This window comes from Physella acuta, unplaced genomic scaffold, assembly GCF_028476545.2.
Source record: "Physella acuta isolate Inbredline_101_S28 unplaced genomic scaffold, ASM2847654v3 ptg000366l, whole genome shotgun sequence".
NCBI lineage: Eukaryota > Metazoa > Mollusca > Gastropoda > Physidae > Physella > Physella acuta.
Genome location: NW_026731885.1, coordinates 122,466 through 148,443, shown reverse-complemented (window position 1 = coordinate 148,443; position 25,978 = coordinate 122,466). Strand labels below are relative to the sequence as shown.

Here is a 25,978-nt window from a genome sequence, read left to right as displayed (position 1 = left end):
AAGTAAAATGATAGAAACTTGTATGGTATTAATACGAAGATTTTTATATTTTTTCTTTCTACTAATGAAAATTTACATATGGTAAAGTGTAAAGGCAAGTCAATTTTTAAAATTATTTTTTACCATAGTCAGGCTTACCAAGCCGATCGCACTTAATGAACCAACACACCTTCCCACAATATTCCCTTCAAAAAGTCACTCCACGCAAGGATTACCTGCAACGTCCACCTTGACTAAATTATTCACGAACACACCTCACTGCTCGCTACCACCTAGTTATTTCCCTTTATGTAGTTGTCGGTGATCGGCCTTCAGTAACGTTTAAAATTTAATGTTTAATAACACTCTAGTTTCAAAATTTGACCACAACCTCCTCACAATTTTTGTGACTTTATCGTAGAAAATGTATACTTTAATCACTTTCCCACTTCCCGGAGAAAATATCTGAAAGAAACACTGAACCTAAGTAAATACTTGAAGTAGTAAACAAAGTTTCGGTCTAGCATTGTGACCCAACACCCCATCAAATCCGGGACCGCCTAATCGGCCTTTAGATTGATACCCCATTTGTCAAACTGACTGATACCCCAGCAGCCGATGTGTCAAACTGACCCAAGCTCAGATAAGCCATTTCTTTACGATTTATAATACGACACAAAGCAGGTCGTATCAGTTTCCGGTATCCCTTCTATAAAAAACGAACAGCAGTTTAAAATTAGTACTTGCAAAGCAATGAACGCGGTCACAACAGAAACATTGGTGAACGGCGAAGCACCTGTTCGCCGTACGGCATTCGCCGAGAAAAAACGAACGTCGCGAGTGCTAAATTAAACACAGGTGTGTAGTGCCCATTCACCGAACTAATCCGATTAAAATCGTTTTGCTATTCAAGAAGATCACAGCTAGTTAGGTGTAATTATTTACACCACTATGAATACGTTTGTTATTGGTTTTAGCTGACGGAGAATGAAAGGACGGTTAATAAGCCTGCTCAATATTCAAGCTTCATTAGGAGTCAGCGTTTTCCTTATATCAGGTGTATTGAAGGATTTATGTCCATTATATTACGTGTTTTGATCTACAGCTCTATGAGTGATTTCTAATTGGTTTTTCTGAATGAATTCAATCTGCAAGTTAAATAAAAAAAAACTAATATGTGCATTAAATGTACAATAGGACGTAATATGGGTAAAATTTACTTACGAAGCAGGTCATTATGTGTATCATTAAACACACCAATACACACTGGTTGTTGTGTGTTTGACACCAGCCACTACTAATAACTTTAATAAACACATGTTATGGCGTGTTTGGGTTAGCCAGTAACTACCACTGACAACAATGCTATAAATATGTTTAGTACAAGTCTTGTTAAATCTCTTTAGGTCTTTACTGTACTTGGATGTTGAAATCAAGGTTTTTATGACGCATGAAAAGAATTAGTTAATAAAAAGTATGGGACGGTGTAGTCGAGTACACGGTAGCTTATCCTAGCAGCGCCTTATCCTAGCAGCGCCTCTACTAGGTGGGGTGTCACCCGGTGCGGTAGGCCAGGGTGTCGCCCCCCCCCCCCCCTCCGCCAACATTTATATACGCTGTATGGTGTACTTAAACTATAGGTAATTTTGTGTAGCTCCATGTCTATATCAAAATAATTGGGAAAAGCTAATTAAAATGTAGACAGTTTTTATTTTGGTGTCACCCTTTTTGAATTGTGTCACCCCGTTCAGTCGCCCCCTCCCCCCACACCTTGTGATCCTACCGAAAGCTGGGTATCGAGTTTAGCCTGAGCTAGAATCCACCGGACGTCCGTGAGTCCACCCAGCTCAAATGAGTACATGACTAGAGTCGGGGTAAGTTCAGTCCAGTAAAGACAACCTGGATCAGTGCTGACCACAAAAGATACCTTCTATTCCCGGGGTCTTTTGTAACCTTTGCATAACTTGTCCAACAGAAATTGGTCCGGTATTCTACACATACGTGATGTAGTGTGTAATGTCCTGTCTATACACTAACACCCTGAACGCAGCAACCCAGGCATCCAATCAGCTTGTCTCTTGTAGTATCCATGTCATGTATTAGAATCACAGTCTCAGTTGTCGGCCTTGTCTGTACTTGGTTATCTTCGAATTGTTTGCATTGTATGCCGGGGGGGATTATGCGTTTTTATTTCAGTTCTTTTAATATCCGTTTATCGTTAAATCAAAATTTACTGGGAATAAATAAAATAAAAAAGCTCGATTATTTTAATAAATATTGATAGTAAAAGAGAGGAAAAAGATGGGAAAAAAACTATTATTCGGTGTTTAGTTTTTTGGTTTAGGTCTGAATCTGCTTATTATGCAAAGAATGTGTGGGTTCGTGATTTTATAAACGGTTATAAATATAAAAGGAATAAAGATTAAAAGATTTCTCATGAGAAATTTTGATACTTTTTTTGGCCTGCCTTCGGCACTATACAGTTAAAAAAAAAAACAAGTATGGGAGATAACTGAATTTTATCTTACTTAACAAAGCTTCAAGTGTTACTTCCCATTAATTTATTTGTCTTGCCATTTTTCTTCGTTTCTTAGGAAATATGGAACTGATGACCCAGTTGTCGGCAGTGATATCGAGGCCAAGTTTTCGGAACTTATTTATGAAGAATTTAAAAAATACAGGTAATATAAAATCTTAAAATACTTGAAGAAATACATATTTTAAATTATTGGGAAATTTGGAACTTTATTTATTTTTATCAATTGATATATATATATTATATATATATATATATATATATATATATATATATATATATATATATATATATATATATATATATATATATATATATATAATTATTTTGGCCCAAATAAATAGAATATTTATCAACATTATTAATTTGATGGTCAAGGTAGTTCTGGTACTTTGCTCAACAAATATGGTCTTCCATCCATATTAGTTGTGCCACTACCTCATTCCTGTGATATATATTTGATTCTTACACTGACCTACACATAACATAGATACCAGTGCATCGATTGTCGAAGTGTAGAACTACTTGATCCTGTTTTTGTGTCTCCAGTTTTGACCGCCTTGAGGTGGACGAGCATGACATAGTCATGACGTCCGCTAACCCGGCCCAGCCCAACCGCCTAGAAATAATTAACGCAAACACCACAATAAAGGAAATGGTGTTCAAAAACTCCCAGAAAATTATCAGTGACTCACCATCTACAACACCAGAATGGAAGCATCCGCATGTAGCTTTCTCCCCTAAAGGCGAAGTCCAAGTGAGTTGTTTGATTTTATGTTTGGTTATTTTGTCAACTGTTTTAATGGGCTGGCTATGTTACTATTTTTGCAATATTATATGTTATACACTTCTTGTGCTATTTTTTTTGTTGCCATTTTAAATTTGACATTATTTGATGTATCACGAGATTCGATTATTCTTTAAAATATAATTTTCTGGTTTATAACCAGACAGACTTTGTAAAATTAAATAAAAATTTCACTATGTTAAAAATATTTTTTACATGAATCAATATTTTAAATACAAGATATATGTAAGGCTTATCTACCCTGAATAAAAACTAATAATTTAAATGAATGTTCCATCTTTTGCGTGCACAAACACTGTTTATTGATTGTTTTGTTTCCCAGGCTAACTTAGTTTATGGACACTACGGCAGAAAAACTGACCTCAGCATCGTACAAGCCTTGAATGTTGAGATAAAAAACAAAATAGTTTTGATGAGGTTGGGAAAGTTAACAGTGGCTGAGAAGGTAAAACTAAAAACAAAATGTTTATATTTAATCAATGTGCATTGTAAATTAATTACAAAGAATATTGAATTAACATTGCTTTAGAACTAGCATATTAGGATTTATTAAAATTACATTTGGTGTGTAAATTGGTGCATGTCTATAGTAAGGATATTTTAATACATCCTTACAAATAAAAGTAAATAATAGATCGAAATTAATTTCTATTCAAAGAAGTAAAAAGTCCAGAAAAAATCCTCAAATTAATATTTGAGGATTTTTTCTGGATATTTTTTCCTTTCAGTATAACTTATTATCATAGTTGCAGTATCTAATTTAGCTTAGATCTAAGAAATGTTTGCATCTAATGCAGATAAAAAATGCTGAAGACCTAGGTGCTGTAGGTGTTCTATTGTACTGGGAACAGGAGGATGCAAGACATGAACTGGTTGATTCTTTTTCTTCAAGTTATGTCCCTTTTGCTTCAGCTTTCATGTTTACACATGGTAACTCAGCATTCTATCTTTTATATATTCTTCTTGTTAGCTGACAAAAATTGGTTTTCTAGATTTTACAAGCTATCTTCTTCAGCTTTTAATTTGTTTTAGTTATCTCAGTGCTGATAATGTACCTTTTATAATCTAAAAATACTTTAATTTCTCTTATAGCTAAATGTTTATTTAATTTCAGATTTTCAGAAGTTGTATGTCCCATCAGTTCCTTGTCAAACCATCTCAAACGACCAAGCAAAAACTTTGATGTCATATCTAAATATAACATCAAACACAAAGACACAACCAGGCTGGACTGTGTTAGTGGCCAACAATACAAGAGGTAAACAAATCATTGATCATTCATCCCGGTTGGGAAATATACATTTGTCTGGATTTTACCTTGGTACAAAAATGCTAAATTTTCTTCAGGTCTAAAGTTTGTATGTACAATTATTTGTTGGTCTATCAATGAATTTTTCATATGTTTTCATCACTATCATCATCAGATAAGAAAAATTTCTCGTATGAGTATACACATTATTTTCTGTATTTTTTAAAAGTTTAAAAGAATAGCTTTACCAACATGTCTAGTATTAGAGATATTACAATATTTATTTTCAGAAAATGTCAGTGTCCGCCTTTCAGTATTCAACAAAAAGTCGATGAAGAAAATAAAAAATCACATTGCAACCATTTTAGGTTCAGAAGAAACTGGTATGGTTTTTATAACAATTTTTCTCCCATTAATATATTTATTAATCCAATTAGGGGTTCAATAAGAAAATAAAGAAAATTTAAAAAAAAAACATGTTTCACATCTATCCAAAACATTCGCCTAAAATATAAATGAAAAATAAATAACTTTTTTTTTATATATTATAAACAGCTAATAACATCTATTTTTCTAAAAATTTGCTATATGGTAGTGGGTGAACTAACCTGTTAATGTTTGTTGTGTTTTACTTCCAACAAATTATAATCCACTTTTGTATAGATCACTATGTGATAGTGGGTGCCCCAAGATCTGCCCTCCCTGGCCAACCACAAGATGTGGTTGTGAGCACCTCGTTACTTCTTCAACTAGCCTACAGCATCCACCACATGCATTTCCACAACCACTGGCGGCCGTACATAGGCATCAAAATTGTTTCCTGGGGTGGTGCGGAATACTCTAACATTGGTCTGCTTCATTATTTAAAGGTAACAGGAAGTCTTGAATTCATGTTTGAAGCTCTCCACTTTGTTGTTAATATTGCTCATTTTTGTTTAATTTAATTCATTGTGTTTAAAATATCTAACTAACAAATTAGAAGCGTAGTGTTAATTAAAAAATGGTTTTACAAGTAAATAATTTAACAGTTTAATTTTATTGTGAATTTCTAATATGCTTAAAATATTTAGTTATGAATCATAATGTAGACTTATTTATTTAATCAAATTTAATAAACTTTATAATGACTAAAAGGGAAAGCTTAATTTGCGTGAAGACTAACACATTCAAAATTCTGTCCAGACTTACAAACCACTACTTGAAGCAAGAGCAGTAGCTTACTTTGATCTGTCTCAACTGGCAATAGGAAGTAAAACAATACAGATTCAAAGTACACCTGGCCTTGGGAAACTTCTGGCAGATACCATTGCAAATGTAAGTTTAAGTAGCAATTTTTTGTTAGACTAATGTCTAATTTTAAAGTTGTCTTAAATTAGCCATGAAAATAAATGTTTCATGTTTAGATTTTAAATCACACAAGAAACCCTTTATTAAAAGATAATTTTTTTTAAAAAATAAGATCATATAGTAGATCTATATAGATTTAGATTAGAAACTTAGAATTTTAAATTTTAATTCTTTGAGAACTACTAAAAAAAAACTTAGCTAAAAAAATGTTCACTAAAGGTATGGGCTTTTTCTTTTGATTCAAAATGTCACAACAGTTGCTTATGTTAACATTGTTTTGTATATCTTCTCACTAGCTGCCTGACCCAAAGACAGGAGACTACAACATTCCATCAGCCAGCCACAAGGAAGGGAGAGAACTCTACGAGAATAGCCTGGTGAATGGCTACAGTTCTAGCTCCGCCATCAGCGTCTTCCTGCAGCATCTGGGCCTACAGCTGGCACATGTTCAGTATCAAGAGGTAAGGGAAAATTTGTTGATGCTCTAATTATATTTTAATGTCTACTTTCAAAGTACGCACCGCCCAACCAAGTACACTCTGGTCAACTAAGTACATGCTGAATAGCTTGTTTAATCAAGTACACACTGAATCAATTAGTTTAATCAAGTACACACTGAATTAATTAGTTTAATCAAGGACACACATAATTATAAGTTAAACCATGTACACACATTGAATTGCTAGTTTAACCAAGTACACACTGAACTAATTAATTTAACCAAGAACACACAGAGTTAATTAGTTTAAGCAAGTACATATTTGATTCCTATTACACACTGAATAGCTAGTTTTATCAAGTATACACTGAATTAATATGTTTTATCAAGTATACACTGAATTAATATGTTTTATCAAGTATACACTTAATTAATGTGTTTTATCAAGTATACACTGAATTAATTTGTTTTATCAAGTATACACTGAATTAATGTGTTTTATCAAGTGTACACTGAATTAATGTTTTATCAAGTATACTCTGAATTAATGTTTTATCAAGTATACTCTGAATTAATATGTTTTATCAAGTATACACTGAATTGATCAGTAACAGCGACCAAATGTAGGCATTTGTTAATTATTAGTGGCCTGGTTAAATAGAATTATTTAATTTTACCTTTGCTGTTAACTCAGTAAAAATTTTAAAAATTTTGTTACTTACATTGTACCCTAATAATATAATGCTTCTGACGCCACTCTATCCCAGTACACTGACGTCAACAACTCTGTCACCTCCATGTCAGCTGTCGACCACGTCCACCACAACAAATACCACATAGCCGCAGCTCATGTGCTGGTCAAGGCTATGCTGGGCATTGTTGACTGCAAACTTCTGCCAATCAACCTCCTGGACACAGCCATCAGCATTAATACATCGTTACATAAAACATCAGAGCTTTTGATGACGTGTTCAGAAAACAAGACTTCTTTATGTGAGTACTGGGTTTTTTGTTTGAATTGCTTTAAAAGACAAGACTTTGAACTCATTTTATTCCTATCACGTAAAAATTATTTTAATTTTTCCGAATGTAGGCCTACCCGAGTCTGATGTGAAATAACTTTTTTTTAATTATCAAGTAAGAGTAAGAAAAATATCCATCAGTTTTAATAAAAATCAAGAGAAGTATTGTATTATGAAAACAAATAATTACCTTTATAACCTTGGGTCATCAACATAAACAATACAAAATGGTGTGGAAAAAATTTAAATTTCCTACATTAGCATACGTCATAAGTATGGTAAATGCAAGATCCTTTTTGAAAGTGTTTGATGCAAAAGTTGAAATATCACATTGGTATATAATTTCAAGAGGGTTGGATGTGGTATATAATTTCAAGAGGGTTGGAAAATGTGCGTTTTATGGCTGGATTTAAAGACATCTTCCATCTTTGAAACATTCAGTCAATAGAGTGGCATTCCCTAATTAACTTCAGGCCACTCCAAATTAGTTCAGGATGCTCAAAATTAATATTGTGTCCTCCTCCTTGAAAACTAAAAGCCATTCTTCAGATTCAGCCTAAATTTCCATGTTAAAACATCAGTTCAGCATCAAAATCCATTCGTTTAAATGCAGCCAAAATCCTTGAATTCATGAAGTACAAAGATAATCCTTTTATTAAAATAACAATCTTGCTTGAAATGTTTTTCAGCCTCTGCCTTAATATTATCCGATGACTTAGTGAAATCCAGCCGTGAGTTTCAAAATGATGCCAATAGTCTGATCCAAAAAAATAAGCTGAGAGCTTTTGCTATGATTAGCAATGTCAAGATGTTTTTGGATCGACTGTTTATCATGACAAATCAAGGGTAAGAAAATTATATACATTTTAGAATTTACAAAAAGATTAATTTAGAAATAACAGTAATTTAATCTTTATAGTTCTTACCTTTTCTTAAACATTGCAGAATTTCTCATCACTTTGCATACCCAACTCTCCAAAATGGAAGTATTGAAATAGCAACGGAGTTTTGCCTACTAGGGAAGATCACTAAAGTGTGGAGCACTACACATGAATGGGAAGAACAAGTAACCACTATTTTAAGTAGAGCACTGGCATTTTTACAGTTGAAATCTTAGTCGTCAAACGTCGCACATTTGTTTGACAATCCAGCCATGAAGGGATGCTAGCTGCAGCTAAACGACCTTCACACAGGCAGATTTCTCTCTATACCCTAAACTCAAGAGCTTTCAAAAACTGATCACCAGTAAATAAACCAAATGTCAAAGTGTAATGAGATTATTAAGTTATAAAGCATCTGGAATATTCCCTAGCTTTTACATGTTTTGTTGATAACAATCTTGACCTGCGTACAATGAAATATTTACTATAAGCAATATTGAATTGCGTCAAATGCTTATAGTAGTTTGCAGTCACCTTTTCTAAGTTGACAACCACTGTCTTTTGACTGGCCATGATTGCAATTACTAAAGTGAATTGACTTTCCTAGACTGACACTTCTGATGCACAATATTGATGAACAAAATTTGTCTTTATTTCATCATTCCATCAACTTTTTATTTCATCGCCACTATAAGGAAGCTTTAAATATTTTTTTTAATTGCACATAATTGACATACCATTTTTAAGACCAAATAATTACTTAATAATAATAATTTGATTTTGACTGCATTTAGACCTAGTTCTTTTCTAAATAATTTTATAACTATTTTAATTTAGATGCTAGTTTTTTTTTAATAAAATTTCTTTAATAAAATGCTTAGATCATTTTGAAAAATTTTAGTTTGACGGTGATTTAGGTTACTGAAAATGTAACTGTTTAAGATCACAAATTTATAAATGTTGATTTTGTAAACAGAAAATAAAACTATGTATGTATTTACCTGTGACCACCCACCTCTTAATTAATTACTTAATGTAAATAATTTCAAATTTGATAACAAGTTTACAAACTCGAGCAGTGCTCAACTTTATAGAATACTTTTTTTTATTCCAAAATATTCACTTCAGTCCAAAGAATTATAACTTAGCCACAGTTCCCTATGCAACTAATGTTTGTCCAGTTTTTATCAATGTGCCTGTATGCAATCATGAAATAGATGTTATCAATGTGCCTGTATGCAATCATGAAGTAGATACATTATCAATGTGCCTGTATGCAATCATGAAATAGATGTTATCAATGTGCCTGTATGCAATCATGAAGTAGATACATTATCAATGTGCCTGTATGCAATCATGAAATAGATGTTATCAATGTGCCTGTATGCAATCATGAAGTAGATACATTATCAATGTGCCTGTATGCAATCATGAAGTAGATACATTATCAATGTGCCTAAATGCAATCATGAAATAGATATGTTACCAATGTGCCTGTTTGCAATCATTAAATAGAAACGTTATCATTGTGCCTATATGCAGTCATGAAATAGATACATTTATGTGGTATTTATTTACAATTCTTAATTAAATCTCAGGGATTTCAATATGTACATACTTAATTTTTTAACTCTGTAAATAGTGGACTGTTAGATTGATGTTCTTGTTCAATGTATGATGTGTGGGAGGTGCAGCTACACTGTACATTTGCTGATGGATGTACACTAGTTGATGGATGTTGTGTACAACCTGTACACTAGTTTATGGATGTTGTGTACAACCTGTACACTAGTTTACGGATGTTGTGTACAAGTTAATGTCATTACTGCACACTAGTATATGGATGTTGTACAACTTGATGACATAACTGTACACTAATTTATGGATGTTGTGTACAAGTTAATGCCATTTCTGTACACTTGTTTATGAATGCTGTATAATTCATTGCCATTAGTATGCACTTGTTTATGGATGTTTATGTACATTACTGGAGTACTTTGCATAAATTATGTTTTAAGAATGTAATTATTAAAATATTGATAAACCTGTAATTATTTTCATATTTATTGTTTCTTAATATAACTTTTAACACCTGGCCTTGGAGAGTTAAAAAAAAAAGTTAAATATTTTCAAATGGAGCTTAACGTTGCTACTTAATGTACATAAATAAAACATGTTTAATTTTTAGTATTTTTCCAAAATGTTTAAAGATTTTTTTCTAATGTTATTCATCCATGTTTTATTTGTGACCTTTTGATCAGTTTTAAGTAAAATATTTTACAGATTTGAAAACATTACCTAAGTATTTGGTTATTAATATGTAAATTGATTAAAGATCATTATCCAATTTATTCCAGAACATACAATTTTAAGCAGAATTATCCAAGTTGTTTAAAAAATAAAAGTAGTTTAGATTTTTAATGCACTGCACTAGTTAATTTTCATAAATGTTAAATAAAAACAATTACACACTGTATATAAATCATAATAAGTTCATAAATTTTAATTTTGACCATCCATTTTTCCCCATGGTGCATTATGAAATATTGATGTCAATTGTTTCTCTGTTGATATGTGCCTTAGAGTTAAATATTGTTGTTTTTTTTGTTGTTGTTTTTTTTTGTTAAAATAATCACACTTTTTATTCACATGTTTATGGAGTTGAAACTGGTGAAAGATTGAATAAAAAACATGTTGGATAAAATGATTAAAATTTTTTTTTTTTAAATTATGTATCGGCTTGTATTCCTTCAACCAGTGGAGAGTTCAGGAGATTTAGATGAAATCTGTAAGATTTAGATGAAAGCTGTACACCAGTTCAATTTTAAACTGGTATCCTCTGTATCCCACTGAATGTGGTTACTGGTGTGTGATATATGGTTGTAGATTTCTTTTAGTTTTGATAGTTATGCTTTAACTGAAACATCTGGTACTGCATTTCTTTCCTCCTAAATACACCCCCCATACTACATAGGATTATTTAAGGATTTTATAGTTTAAAATTTTGTTGTAGTCATATTTTAAATTTGCATTTGCTTATATTTGTATTTGTAAGTTATATTTGTATCATTATGTTCAAAATGAACTCTCATTTCTCATACTCCAGGACATTCTAAATCTGGAGAGTTCCATTTCATTTTTCTTTATGTGTTACTTTTTTTATTTTTGTTTGTAAATTGTTTTTGGTGTTATTTTCTTTTCTGGTGTAAATGATTATCATGTGCAAGTTAAAGAAAGAATTACTTCAAGCTTGGATTTAGATTAATAATATTTCATCATTTGTTTTCAATACAATGCTTCAAGAATGTAACAATACGTCTTCATAGTTTGTTGTTTAAAATGTATTTGTATCAGTGCTGAGATGGAGCTCAAGGTTAGTATTGAGTAGAGCTCAATTCAGTGTTTCTTTCGGGCTGCTCCCCTGGGAAAGGGGGGGGGGGCATGCAAATTGTTATAGAAATGGATTAATATCTCAATGTTTTACAGAGATCAACAGTTTTTTTACTTCAAAATTTTGAGGGGGGGGGGGGGGAGGTTGCGGTTTAGTCGAGTTCCGGCTTTTTATGACGATGGGGCAGGGGAGGTAAAAATCGCCCACAAAGTGTGACGCCATTTATTGCTGATCCCCAAGAAACATTAGATTTCTAAGATGATCACAATGAATTATTTGTATAGGCCTACTCTTAAATTTCAGTTTAAAAAAATCAACCCTGATGTGACAACATATTATACAGGGTCAGAGTTTCTTCCAGGCATCTCTTCACCTCCCGAACGAAATGGAATTTATATAGAAAATATATACTTTTATTAAATTTTAAGTGTCCGTCCCCCCGAAAATTTCAAGTGCCCCCCCCCCCCCCGTTCAGTGTAAAAGGTTTTAGAGATTACATTTGTGCACATTTCTTTGCGCACTACTGTGCGTTACTAACCCAATTCAGCTTTGCACATTTCCGCACCAATGTTTACTGATCATTTTACGCCGTCGTATTCCCATATATAGTGCTTTGCGCACTGCGGTGCGTTATTACCCAACAAATTCAGCTTTGCACATTTCCGCACCAATGTTTACTGATCATTTTACGCCGTCGTATTCCCATAACAGTTAGAGTCAACAGTGCCGGGTTGGGTGACTACTTTCATCTTTAAGTCTTGAGTGGTGCGACTACACCTTTAGGTAAGCATTAGATTAACAACTTATCTTGCTAATGATAGCATTGTTGACTCAAGGTTCTTTATTTTAAATGAGCGTTGACACATGCATGATGCCAAAAACATATGATATATCAAGTAATAGATCTAGAAATCGGTAATCTATCGTTTTGGGTACGTAAAATCGCCCGCGGCTTCTAATGTTCGAAAACGTTACCTCATTGTCAAGGCTTTAATAGAGGTATATTTTAATATATTTGTGTCAAATATTATAGATAAATGAATAATAAACCTAAATCAATAGCTAAATAATACTAAATATATCAATATAGGCAAGAAATTAACTTTAAACAGCAGTATTTACGAGCAGGATTTCCTATATAAACTGCAGCCATTTGTAAAATAGAGTTGCCTTCCCCTGAATCTTGCGCTATACGTTAACAAAGAAAGAACTTAAACAAGATGGCTGCTATAGTAAATGAGCATTGTTGCATCTGTTGGAAACATCGCTAGTCTTCATTTATTATTGAAAAGTTTTAATTCAATTGTTTGAAAGCAGGTACATAAATGAAACAAGGAAACATTTTTGTATTTTTCAAAACATAAATCCTCCTCAAAATGTGAAATAATTATTAAAATTTAAGGAGTCACCTGTCTTTCACATTACTAGTAGCGGGCGATTTTACGTACCCAAAACGATAGATTACCTAGAAATCTTGATTTAATGTAGCAGGCAATATTCAATATGTGGTGAATCTAGATCTAGATCTACAATCTAGGTCAAAACGTTCCAAAATAACTCGAATAAATTGCTACACAGATAGATCTAGTGATAAGAAGCGAATCTTTTAAAAAAAAATTATACATGATCCATGACGTACTAGATCTAGAACAAGTCAAATACAGAGAAGAATTTTTTCAGGCATTTTTACGAAAGTTTTAAGTGCACCCCCCCCCCCCCCTCCCGCCCCAACCGCTGGAGAAAAATGACAAGAAAAAGCCTCTTCCAATCCTTCACATTTTTTTTTTGAGTAGGCCTACAAAATATCCCTCTTCCAATCCATGCGCTATTTTAGGGTACATCACAGCCCCTCTCCCGAGCCTCTAGGGTACATCACAGCCCCTCTACCGAACTTCTAGGTAACATCACAGCCCCTCTACCGAGCCTCTATTTTTAGGCTACATCACAGCCCCTCTACCAAGCCTCTAGGTGACATCACAGCCCCTCTACCGAGCCTCTATTTTTAGGGTACATCACAGCCCCTCTACCGAGCCTCTAGGGTACATCACAGCCCCTCTACCGAGCCTCTAGGTGATATCACAGCCCCTGTACCGAACCTCTAGGTAACATCACAGCCCCTCTACGGACCCTCTATTTTTAGTGTACATCACAGCCCCTCTACCGAGCCTCTATTTTAGGGTACATCACAGCCCCTCTACAGAGCCTCTAGGTGACATCACAGTCCCTCTACCGAGCCTCTATTTTTAGGGTACATCACAGCCCCTCTACCGAACTTCTAGGTAACATCACAGCCCCTCTACCGAGCCTCTATTTTTAGGCTACATCACAGCCCCTCTACCAAGCCTCTAGGTGACATCACAGCCCCTCTACCGAGCCTCTATTTTTAGGGCACATCACAGCCCCTCTACCGAGCCTCTAGGGTACATCACAGCCCCTCTACCGAGCCTCTAGGGTACATCACAGCCCCTCTACCGAGCCTCTAGGGTACATCACAGCCCCTCTACCGAGCCTCTAGGTGACATCACAGCCCCTGTACCGAACCTCTAGGTAACATCACAGCCCCTCTACGGACCCTTTATTTTTAGTGTACATCAAACCCCTGTACCGAACCTCTAGGTAACATCACAACCCCTCTACCGAGCCTCTAATTTTAGGGTACATCACAGCCCATTTACCAAGCCTCTATTTTTAGGGTACATCACAGCCCCTCTACCGAGCTTCTATTTTCAGTGTACATCACAGCCCCTCTACCGAGCCTCTAGGGTACATCACAGCCCCTCTACCAAGCCTCTAGGGTACATCACAGCCCCTCTACCTAGCCTCTATTTTTAGGGTACATCACAGCCCATTTACCAAGCCTCTATTTTTAGGGTACATCACAGCCCCTCTACCAAGCCTCTATTTTTAGTGTACATCACAGCCCCTCTACCGAACCTCTAGGGTACATCACAGCCCCTTTACCAAGCCTCTATTTTTAGGGTACATTACAGCCCCCTCTACCGAGCCTCTAGGTGACATCACAGCCCCTCTACCGAGCCTCTAGGTGACATCACAGCCCCTGTACAGAGCCCCCACCATGAACGAGGCGTCCTGCTGCGGCGAGGGGGCCAAGAAACCCCTCGTGGTGGTGGACATCATCAGCGACGTCTTGTGACCCTGGTGTTGGGTGGCGAAACGGCGACTCGAGCAGGCGGCCAACACACTCAGTCTGAAGTATGTGGTGCGTGTTCGCTGGGAGCCGTTTCTCATCCACCCTAACTGCCCCCTGGAGGGGATCCCCGTGGAGGGTCCTATCGGCGGCGATTTGGCGAACCCGAGGTATGATGAGAGCAAGAAGCTTGTTAATATAACGGTATGCGTGTTGTATTAGTTAACAGTAGGCGTGTTACATGAAGTAACATTATGTGTGTTGTATTAGCTAACAGTATTAGGCATTGGTCTAGACATTTTGAGTTTCATGTAAACACAAGTCAATACATGGTAGTCAGCATACTGGGTAATTGGGTAGGGGGAGTCTACTTGACATTGAGTGGATTGTATGGGAGGGTCTCCTGGATATTGAATGGGAGGGCGTCTATTGGATGCAGTGGCGTAGCCAGGATCGTCTCATGGGGGGGGGGTCAAATTTTTCCCCGCATTATAAATGTATATATCAGAGGCGCAGCGTCCCTCCCCGGCCCATGAGGACAAACTTTTCATTTGCACCCCCCCCCCCCCCTCATACTTTCGATTTTGCACCCCCCGCTCAACCTTTATGTATCCACCGAGGGGTCTATGGGGGGGGGGGTATGACCCCCCCCCCTAACTACTGATTGGATGGGGGGCGTCTATTGGATGGGAGTACTGGCTACTGTATGAAAGCGAGTCTACTAGATACTGGATGTGAGTGAGTCAACTGGATGTTCAATTAGATCAATTATGAAACAAATCTAACCCGATGTCACATTTTGAAAATATCTCTGCGTTTTTAGATCATTTTCTTACTCTCTCCTAGCGTCTCTAAAAACATTACATGTACCTTGACGACGATTGTAGATACAGCTTGTTACCTTCTCTCTAGATACTTGCACCTGAAGGAAACTGGCAAGAATCTGGGAATAGATTTTAACTTTACCTGTCCTGTCTACCCCAACACTGTACCGTCCCACGTCTTCCTCGACTACGCTAAAACCGTTAAAGATGGCGCCCTACAGAACGAGATTATGGAGAGGCTGTTCAGGGTAACTCACTTTTTTTTTGTGGTGTTCAGTGTTTCAAAGTTTGCTAGTTTTCATACCTGGCTCTAGGGACGGCGTGGTCGGGCGAGAGAGCTTGTGCTTGCTCAATCAGAAGTCCCCGTGTTCGGAACCCGGACAGCAACCTATCTAGCAGAAACTCCAAAAAACAAACAAGTGCTGCCTTGCAAGACAAGTCCTGTGGGTGGACAAGTGGGTGGGTGCGATGGAAGGAAATCTAGACTGAAAATCAGGATACGCTTGCGTCAACGGGCGCAAAACATGTTGACACATAGTACTCAATTGAGGATGGGAAAATCATCTCCGATAATACAATTAAGAACAAAAAAAGGAAGTATAAAATATTTATGGTTTACTGGATACAAACAACATAATACATTGTAGAACAATTTTCAAAATTCCTTTTTAAACCCTCCAGTAGTTTATTTTGCCTAAGATTAACTTGTCTATATTGTTACCTCAGGCTTACTTGTCTATATTGTCTCAAGCTTACTTGTCTATATTGTTACCTCAGGCTTACTTGTCTATATTGTCTCAAGCTTACTTGTCTATATTGTCACCTCAAGCTTACTTGTCTATATTGTCACCTCAAGCTTACTTGTCTATATTGTCACCTCAAGCTTACTTGTCTATATTGTCACCTCAAGCTTACTTGTCTATATTGCCTCAAGCTTACTTGTCTATATTGTCTCAAGCTTACTTGTCTATATTGTCACCTCAAGCTTACTTGTCTATATTGTCACCTCAAGCTTACTTGTCTATATTGTCACCTCAGGCTTACTTGTCTATATTGTCTCAAGCTTACTTGTCTATATTGTCACCTCAAGCTTACTTGTCTATATTGCCTCAAGCTTACTTGTCTATATTGTCACCTCAAGCTTACTTGTCTATATTGTCTCAAGCTTACTTGTCTATATTGTCACCTCAAGCTTACTTGTCTATATTGCCTCAAGCTTACTTGTCTATATTGTCTCAAGCTTACTTGTCTATATTGTCACCTCAAGCTTACTTGTCTATATTGTCTCAAGCTTACTTGTCTATATTGTCACCTCAGGCTTACTGTCTATATTGTCTCAAGCTTACTTGTCTATATTGTCACCTCAAGCTTACTTGTCTATATTGTCTCAAGCTTACTGGTCTATATTGTCACCTCAAGCTTACTTGTCTATATTGCCTCAAGCTTACTTGTCTATATTGTCTCAAGCTTACTTGTCTATATTGTCACCTCAAGCTTACTTGTCTATATTGCCTCAAGCTTACTTGTCTATATTATCACCTCAAGCTTACTTGTCTATATTGCCTCAAGCTTACTTGTCTATATTGTCACCTCAAGCTTACTTGTCTATATTGTCTCAAGCTTACTTGTCTATATTGTCATCTCAAGCTTACTTGTCTATATTGCCTCAAGCTTACTTGTCTATATTGCCTCAAGCTTACTTGTCTATATTGTCACCTCAAGCTTACTTGTCTATATTGTCACCTCAAGCTTACTTGTCTATATTGTCACCTCAAGCTTACTTGTCTATATTGCCTCAAGCTTACTTGTCTATATTGCCTCAAGCTTACTTGTCTATATTGTCACCTCAGGCTTACTGTCTATATTGCCTCAAGCTTTCTTGTCTATATTGTCACCTCAGGTTTACTTGTCTATATTGCCTCAAGCTAACTTGTCTATATTGCCTCAAGCTTACTCGTCTATATTGTCACCTCAGGTTTACTTGTCTATATTGCCTCAAGCTTTCTTGTCTATTTTGTCACCTCAGGTTTACTTGTCTATATTGCCTCAAGCTAACTTGTCTATATTGCCTCAAGCTTACTCGTCTATATTGTCACCTAAGGCTTACTTGTCTATATTGCCTCAAGTTTACTTGTCTATATTGCCTCAAGCTTACTTGTCTATATTGTCACCTCAAGCTTACTCGTCTATATTGTCACCTCAGGCTTACTTGTCTATATTGTCACCTCAAGCTTACTTGTCTATATTGTCACCTCAGGCTTACTTGTCTATATTGTCACCTCAGGTTTACTTGTCTATATTGCCTCAAGCTAACTTGTCTATATTGCCTCAAGCTTACTCGTCTATATTGTCTCAAGCTTACTTGTCTATATTGTCACCTCAGGCTTACTCGTCTATATTGTCACCTCAGGTTTACTTGTCTACATTGCCTCAAGCTTACTTGTCTATATTGCCTCAAGCTTACTCGTCTATATTGCCTCAAGCTTACTCGTCTATATTGCCTCAAGCTTACTTGTCTATATTGCCTCAAGCTTACTTGTCTATATTGCCTCAAGCTTACTTGTCTATATTGCCTCAAGCTTACTTGTCTATATTGCCTCAAGCTTACTTGTCTATATTGCCTCAAGCTTACTTGTCTATATTGCCTCAAGCTTACTTGTCTATATTGTCACCTCAAGCTTTCTTGTCTATATTGCCTCAAGCTTACTTGTCTATATTGTCACCTCAAGCTTACTTGTCTATATTGCCTCAAGCTTACTTGTCTATATTGCCTCAAGCTTACTTGTCTATATTGCCTCAAGCTTACTTGTCTATATTGTCTCAAGCTTACTTGTCTATATTGTCACCTCAGGTTTACTTGTCTATATTGTCTCAAGCTTACTTGTCTATATTGTCACCACAGGCTTACTTTACCAAAGGGCGACCACTGGAGAAAAGACATCTGCTAAAAATAGCCCAAGACGTCGGACTGCACACCCACGCAGTGTCCAAATACTTGGACAACCCGGACAACGAACAGAAGGTCAGAGAGAAGGCCGCGCAATGGCGGAAGCAGGGTGTTCAAGGTTGGTGGGCCAAGGTCACTTTACAATTGATTGGTTATTTTAAACTTTACTGTTATGTGACGAATTGAGAGGGTGGAGCGCTGTGAATGTGATGTGGAGCAAGGAAGGGAGACGGCGCTTAGATACAGGACAGTTTTATTTGTGTACCTCCATTTTGGACAGTTATTTCCCGGGGAGGTGGTTGTAATTTAGGGTGAAGGGATGTCTTTTGTTTGTGTTAACCCACGAACCAACTGGTTAACCCACGAACTACCCGGTTAACCCATGCACCAACTGGTTAACCCACAAACCAACCGGTTAACCCACGAACTTCCCGGTTAACACACGAACCAACTGATTAACCCACGAACTACCCGGTTAACCCACGAACCAACTGGTTAACCCATAAACCAACTGGTTAACCCACGAACCAACTGGTCAACCCATGAACCAACTGGTTAACCCATGAACCAACTGGTTAACCCATGAACCAACTGGTTAACCCATGAACCAACTGGTTAACCCATGAACCAACTGGTTAACCCATGAACCAACTGGTTAACCCATGAACCAACTGGTTAACCCACGAACCAACTGGTTAACCCACGAACCAACTGGTTAACCCACGAACTACCCGGTTAACCCATGAACCAACTGGTTAACCCATGAACCAACTTATTAACCCACGAACTAACTGGTTAACCCATGAGCTGACTGGCTAGTTAACCGTTTACTAACTGTCTACCTACTACTACCCTCTGCTCACCCTTTGCTCTATATTCCCCCAGCCATTCCTTTCATCTTTATCAACGGCCAGCCATCCTGCTCTGGTTCGCAAGAAACTCAAGCTTTCGTAGACACCATTGAGAAAGTCGTCAGCAAGTACCCCGCATGTGAATCCTCTGTTTGAAGTCTTCAACGCTACCAGCTCCACGCACGTCCAGCTACTACACCCCACACAACACACACACCCACACAATCATCTCCCACACATGTCTAACCACACCACACATCCTCACCCACTAAACATTTACACACATCCCTACCCACAAAACATCCACACACATCCACACTACACAACATCCGCACCAACAACATCATATCCATAACATTTGAAACCACACAGTATCCTTAACCACACATCTTCATCCAATCCCACAAAACATCTTCCCACACAATATCCTCACGCACATAACATCCTCACCCACACAACATCTTCATCCATACCTCATCACCCACACATGATCCCCCACACAACACACTCCCCCACACAAGACCCGCCCCCACTTTAATCCCACACTTACCCTGTGTGTAAACTACTGCCGCCACAAATGTATGACGCTTGAGGTCGTCAAACCTAGAGAGGTGAGGCCCAGCTGATGAATGTTTTGTCACTCAGTAGTTCACACACGGCTGACTGGAAACACTCTCACTCAACACGAGCATACATCAGACACTGTCACTCAACACTAGCATACATCAGAGAATGGGGAGAAAATAAACATCTGCTGTATAAACTCAGTAATATGTGTTTTTGTTTATTTGTTTCGTTGGCCGATTGGTTGGTCTGTCCATTGGTATTTGATTGGTTGTTATTCGCACCAAGTAGATCGGGTACTTTCAGACAAGTTTTTAGGGCCTTCTCTAGTGACCGAAACAGTGTTTCTTCCAGACTTTTCTCCGGGGAGGGGGGGGTACTGTTAAAAGTATGCTTATTAATTTTATTTTATTTTGGGGGCGGGGGGCTGGAATAAACTCTGGACCGAAACCGGACCAAAACTGACTGCGGCCTTTTATAAACTATAAGTTTTTATTTTTAAATGCTTGAATTAAATAACTAGTTGCACACGCGACATAAACTTGAAATGCAGGTGCTCACATTGAAAAAATACAAAGTCGTCAGTTAAATCAATTCAAATATACCATTCAAGTAAAGCAGAATGCTTAAGCTTGGGTTAGTTGGAGGCCTAAATATATTATGTACAACGTGTGCAGTATCTAATTGTTACGTCATCATAAATGTATTATTTATTCTGAACTACATTTAGATTTCATTCAGATAAAATGTGTCCTTATCTAGTCCGTGATGTGAAATAGCATTTGGGTTGAGGTTCACGTCGCTTGCTGTCTTCGTGTTCACTGCATATTTAACTTTAGGGTTTGGGTTTATGTAAACTAGAAATGTTTGTATTGCTTTGTTAAAGGTGAACAAAATTGGACAATCTAACCTATATATTTTGTATTGATGACACCAATCTAACGTATGCATTTAGGATTGATGTCACCAACTTAATGTAAGTACAGTTGGGGTACGGCACGGCGTGGTCGAATAACAGAGCTTACGACTGCTAACCCGAAAATCTCGAGTTCGAATCTCGGGTTCGAGTCTGTAGGTAACTGTTTCTGGCAGGAAACCAAGACGTAGAGTATTATGCTGACCAATCTCTTGGTTTACCGTAGTCGTTGAGACAGGTGCACTCTACCTTATCTGCACCAAGAGTCTTGGGAGGATCGAGAGAAGATGGTGATGGTTGAGGTGATGTGAACAAGATGGTCACAGTATCGAGACTCGACGTATGCCCCCACCCCCACGGATGCTTTCTCTCTCCCCCTCCACGTACTCTCCTGACATCTGCTACAGTTGTGACACCTAAACGTCTCATGTACCTGTTGTTGTTGGCTTTTGTTCAGGTAATCAACTCACCTCACGGGACGATAGAGGTGATTCACTGATACTGTTCGCAATTTTTATGAAGTTTGTTACATGTGACGTTTGGTAAAAGGGTGGTAAGGTTGGGGACGGAGGGGGGGGGGGGGGGGGGTGAGGTTGTGACACAAAATACATTTCTACAAGTTAATAAGAAACAATCAAACAGACAGACAGCCATTGTAAACTAATAACAGCTTATAAAAATTTAAACTTAATTGATTAACGGGACTAGAATTGATGTAAAATAATGTAAATATCTAACGTAGTGCATCCAAGAAGTGGCATTTATTTGCAGGGGAATATGGCTGGCACCTACTACGTTAGAGATGATCAGGGGAGATGACTGAATGTTGATCACGTGTGTCCTTCAGAATGACCCTCCACAGAAAGGGACTAAGTCGATCGTAGAAGATTCAAACATTCCATTCAATACTTTATACGTCCTTCAAAAGCATGAAACTATACACTCATCCGCTATAATGGAGTTTGGAGAATACAAACATCTGTTGCTTGATTAGCTCAATCTATTTTGACACGATCAATCAAACTCACACACTCGGGTGTGTAGTTAAGCTATTTGTATAGTCAAACAAAAACATCCAGTGTGTTATTACATGAGTTATGCGGGATGCTTGGAATCCGTTTTTAGTACACAGTTAAGAGCGATATCGAACAACTAATGGAATATCTGGACAACGCAGGTGAATGTTTGTTATTTAATTCCATGTCGGCGGTATGTAAACAAACGATCGACAACTGGGTTCATTAGTGAAGCTTATAGGTAATACAATGCTGTCAATCCATCCTGTGTTCATATCTTTATTGCCCTTCTATAGGGGACATATGAATATATATATGTATGTATATACATATGTATATATATATATATATATATATATATATATATATATATATATATATATATATATCTATCCCGAGTCAACGTCCAGTGTTATTAGTTGTATATATCACGCGGCATCTGTTACAGGCATATTGTTTCTTCTGTCAGATGAGTGTGTGTTGAGATAACTGAGGCTATAGGCCTACACCTGTGTCTTATATTACAACAATAGGACGGCTTATTAACACAGGTCTCTGTTTACTCTGGGCAGCACCACTTTCTATACCACATCACACCACACTCTACACCCCACCACACTCTACACTACACACACTTTACACCACACGATACTCTGCACAACACTTTGCACCACACCACATCACACTTTATGCCACACCAGATGTCACGCAAACCGGCATGAAAAACTCCAATTATTTGCTGCGATGTGTGTGAGCCGTACCAAGCTTATGTTCTTAATGTTTTGCGTGTGTATACTAAATGTTAACACATTTCAATACAACTGACACACCTAGTTCTCACAACCACTATAATAAATTACACAGTAGGGTTTTCAATTTTTCAGATAAACTCATTGCGTTAAGTCCGCAAATGCCAGATTTTATCGCATTTAAATTTTAAAACAAATTTGAGAAACTCCACCAACTTTATTGTAAAAAGCAAGAAATTATAATGTACACATATTAATTATTGTTTTTGTCGTATAATTCAAGAATTCTGTTACGTCTATTTATAGTTTTTGGGTCTTGTATTCGCATACACAAATAAAACGATGAGAGCGATTACTGCGAGGAATGCTGGTATTGTCACCCGCCATAAATTTTGTTTGTTTTTGTCGTATTCTAATTTCCTCTCTCTTTTCTCTTTTCTCGTCTCTTTTGTGTTGACCAAAGGCCTCATGATTGTATCTGGTTAGTCTATAAATAAAACATAAACAATGCTGAAACTCTTGAAGAGATGGTAAAAATATATGCCAAAACAAATGATTGATACCACTTAATTAAATTACATATCTAAAAAAGAAGGATCTTAAGATGGCGTAACTAAGCAGGCGATTGCTATCGCGTTCGTGGGAAATCCCCCAGCTTTGATCGGCATCGCACTACAGTTCTACAGTTGGGGATTGGGGAAAGAAAGGGCGGTTGGGCTTTGGGCGGACCAAATAGTGACCACTCCAATCTCTAGTTTAAAGAAACAAAACTCTACTCACTCTGCCATATTTATAAAATCTATAAAAACAACTGGCGTTGGCAGGGTATGGATAAGAGTGAGTTAATGCGTACGTAGAAGGGGTTCGTGTATTTATTCAGTTAAAATGAAAGACAACAAACAATAACAGAAACATACAAGTGAAAAGTTGGAGCATTTACATGCACTGAAACCTGGCTAGAACCTTGCCCAGGGACCCCCAAAATCAAAGTCGTTTCCCGTAAGCTAAAGCTATTGGCAACAATGTACTCGTCTCGCTTGATGTGTAAAGTTTCAACATTTTCAATGTTGTAAAAACAACTCACGCTCTTAAAATCGTTGCGGAATAATATATAAATGTGTGTTTGTGCTTGCTGTTCCAGAGTCCCATCGTTTTAACTCCATTTTTCGATGTTTTAAAAGAATTACACACCTTTTCTTCTTCTTCGTTCTTAATTTTTTTGTGTTGGGAGGGATCGAGCCTTATCTGCCGGATGGTTTGAACTCGAGACTTTTTCGAATTTATCAACCATGAGCTTTGCCGACTTGAACATGCTTCCATCACAATTAAGGATTACGTGTCAACTGGTTATGCGCCATTGAGGCCATTGACTCCGATTTCAGCCTGATTTTCTTTTTGGATTTGCTTCCATAGCCTTTGTCCAACCAAGAACAAACTACAAGGCAACAGTTGTTTGATTTTGGAGTTGTCTCTCCTAGAAGAGTGGCTGTCCCCAGCTAACGAGCCTCATCTGCCCGAAATTACACACCGTTTTGTTCAATAACCACAAAGGCATGGGTAGTAAAAAAAAAAAGTGTGGTCATATTGTCATATCTCTTACTATCATTATTGCACAGCGGTTATTACATTTAACCAAAGTGTTTAAATATAAAAATATTCAGAAAAAATAATTAATAACACTTGTTGCGACTTTATTGAAAACACTCATCCCTACCCATGATATATTTCTACATACGCCTCTGTTGCTTACATAGAAATCGACTTCACAAACCAATCTTTAAAGAGCTGTTTATATAATTACTTACATCTAGATCTATGAAGCTGTCTAAAAAGTATGAGTGCAACAAATGAAATAACAGCCACTTACCGGTGAAGCCAAACTGACAAATAGAATTTCAGCACACGACGCAATCTCGTTCGTGGGAAGCTTCAGTCGAACGTACAGGTGGCAGACGACAACGTCACACCGGCCTCGCGCACGCAGAAGTCAAATCGCGTGTCACCTTTGACTTGGTACAGATATAAGACTTAAGTGATAGTCTGCTCAACATGACCGCAATCTTACGCAGTGGCGTAGCGAGGTCGGGTGTCACCCGGTGCGGCACTTTATGGTGTCACACCCCCCCCCCCCCCAGAGGCGTAGCGACCCTTCCGGGGACAAACTTTCAAAATTTCGATTTGCACCCCCCCTCAAACTTTCGATTTGCACCCCCCCCCTCAAACTTTTCTCTATATATTTTGCTATTTTTTGCCTTGATATCACCCCCCTAAATGGTGTCACCCGGTGCGATCCGCACCCCCCGCCCCCCCCCCTTCCTCGCTACGCCTCTGATCTTACGACACAGATATAAGACCTAAGTGATACTCTGCTCAACATGACCGCAATCTTTCGACACAAATACTAAATATGTCTTTTGTTAAAAAAAATGGAATCCTCACATTTGTTTGCCATTTTCCTGAGCACATGACGTCATTAATGGACACCCCCCCCCCCCTCACCTTATAATAAATGTAGACCCTCCATTCCATATAACATTATATTACCGCAGGGTCATACATTTTTTAGCCGTGTGTCCTACTCGTGTTCTCCTAGTCAGTCGGTTCCCACCATCTGTTCCTCAAAGTGTCTGTGTTGTCACTAGACAGATGTATCACCATCAGATGACAGATGTATCACCATCAGATGACAGATGTATCACCATCAGATGACAGATGTATCACCATCAGATGACAGATGTATCACCATCAGATGACAGATGTATCACCATCAGATGACAGATGTATCACCATCAGATGACAGATGTATCACCATCAGATGACAGATGTATCACCATCAGATGACAGATGTATCACCATCAGATGACAGATGTATCACCATCAGATGACAGATGTATCACCATCAGATGACAGATGTATCACCATCAGATGACAGATGTATCACCATCAGATGACAGATGTATCACCATCAGATGACAGATGTATCACCATCAGATGACAGATGTATCACCATCAGATGACAGATGTATCACCATCAGATGACAGATGTATCACCATCAGATGACAGATGTATCACCATCAGATGACAGATGTATCACCATCAGATGACAGATGTATCACCATCAGATGACAGATGTATCACCATCAGATGACAGATGTATCACCATCAGATGACAGATGTATCACCATCAGATGACAGATGTATCACCATCAGATGACAGATGTATCACCATCAGATGACAGATGTATCACCATCAGATGAAAGATGTATCACCATCAGATGACAGATGTATCACCATCAGATGACAGATGTA

At 37.4% G+C, this 25,978-nt stretch overlaps 1 protein-coding gene, 1 long non-coding RNA gene and 1 pseudogene across 2 annotated transcripts in view; 2 read left to right on the top strand and 1 right to left on the bottom strand.

The window, feature by feature from the left end:
- The window catches only part of LOC131941595 (transferrin receptor protein 1-like), a 33,669-nt gene extending 22,106 nt beyond the window's left edge, over nucleotides 1-11,563 (top strand). Inside the window, exons 2-13 of the mRNA XM_059300911.1 lie at nucleotides 2,574-2,660; nucleotides 3,065-3,272; nucleotides 3,646-3,768; nucleotides 4,121-4,253; nucleotides 4,438-4,581; nucleotides 4,863-4,955; nucleotides 5,236-5,441; nucleotides 5,755-5,886; nucleotides 6,216-6,380; nucleotides 7,126-7,351; nucleotides 8,070-8,226; nucleotides 8,326-11,563. Coding sequence (XP_059156894.1) covers nucleotides 2,574-2,660; nucleotides 3,065-3,272; nucleotides 3,646-3,768; nucleotides 4,121-4,253; nucleotides 4,438-4,581; nucleotides 4,863-4,955; nucleotides 5,236-5,441; nucleotides 5,755-5,886; nucleotides 6,216-6,380; nucleotides 7,126-7,351; nucleotides 8,070-8,226; nucleotides 8,326-8,497 — 1,846 coding nt within the window. The 3' untranslated portion in view covers nucleotides 8,498-11,563. The remainder of the gene's footprint in view (nucleotides 1-2,573; nucleotides 2,661-3,064; nucleotides 3,273-3,645; nucleotides 3,769-4,120; nucleotides 4,254-4,437; nucleotides 4,582-4,862; nucleotides 4,956-5,235; nucleotides 5,442-5,754; nucleotides 5,887-6,215; nucleotides 6,381-7,125; nucleotides 7,352-8,069; nucleotides 8,227-8,325) is intronic.
- Nucleotides 11,564-12,316: 753 nt separating this feature from the next.
- Nucleotides 12,317-20,185, top strand: LOC131941602 (uncharacterized; annotated as a pseudogene).
- A 2,681-nt stretch (nucleotides 20,186-22,866) lies between these two features.
- LOC131941600 (uncharacterized) lies at nucleotides 22,867-24,681 on the bottom strand. Its single transcript, XR_009386661.1, has 2 exons — nucleotides 24,535-24,681; nucleotides 22,867-23,154 (listed from the first exon to the last, which is right to left on the bottom strand). It is a non-coding gene; the product is annotated as an uncharacterized LOC131941600 (long non-coding RNA).
- Nucleotides 24,682-25,978: the final 1,297 nt, after the last annotated feature.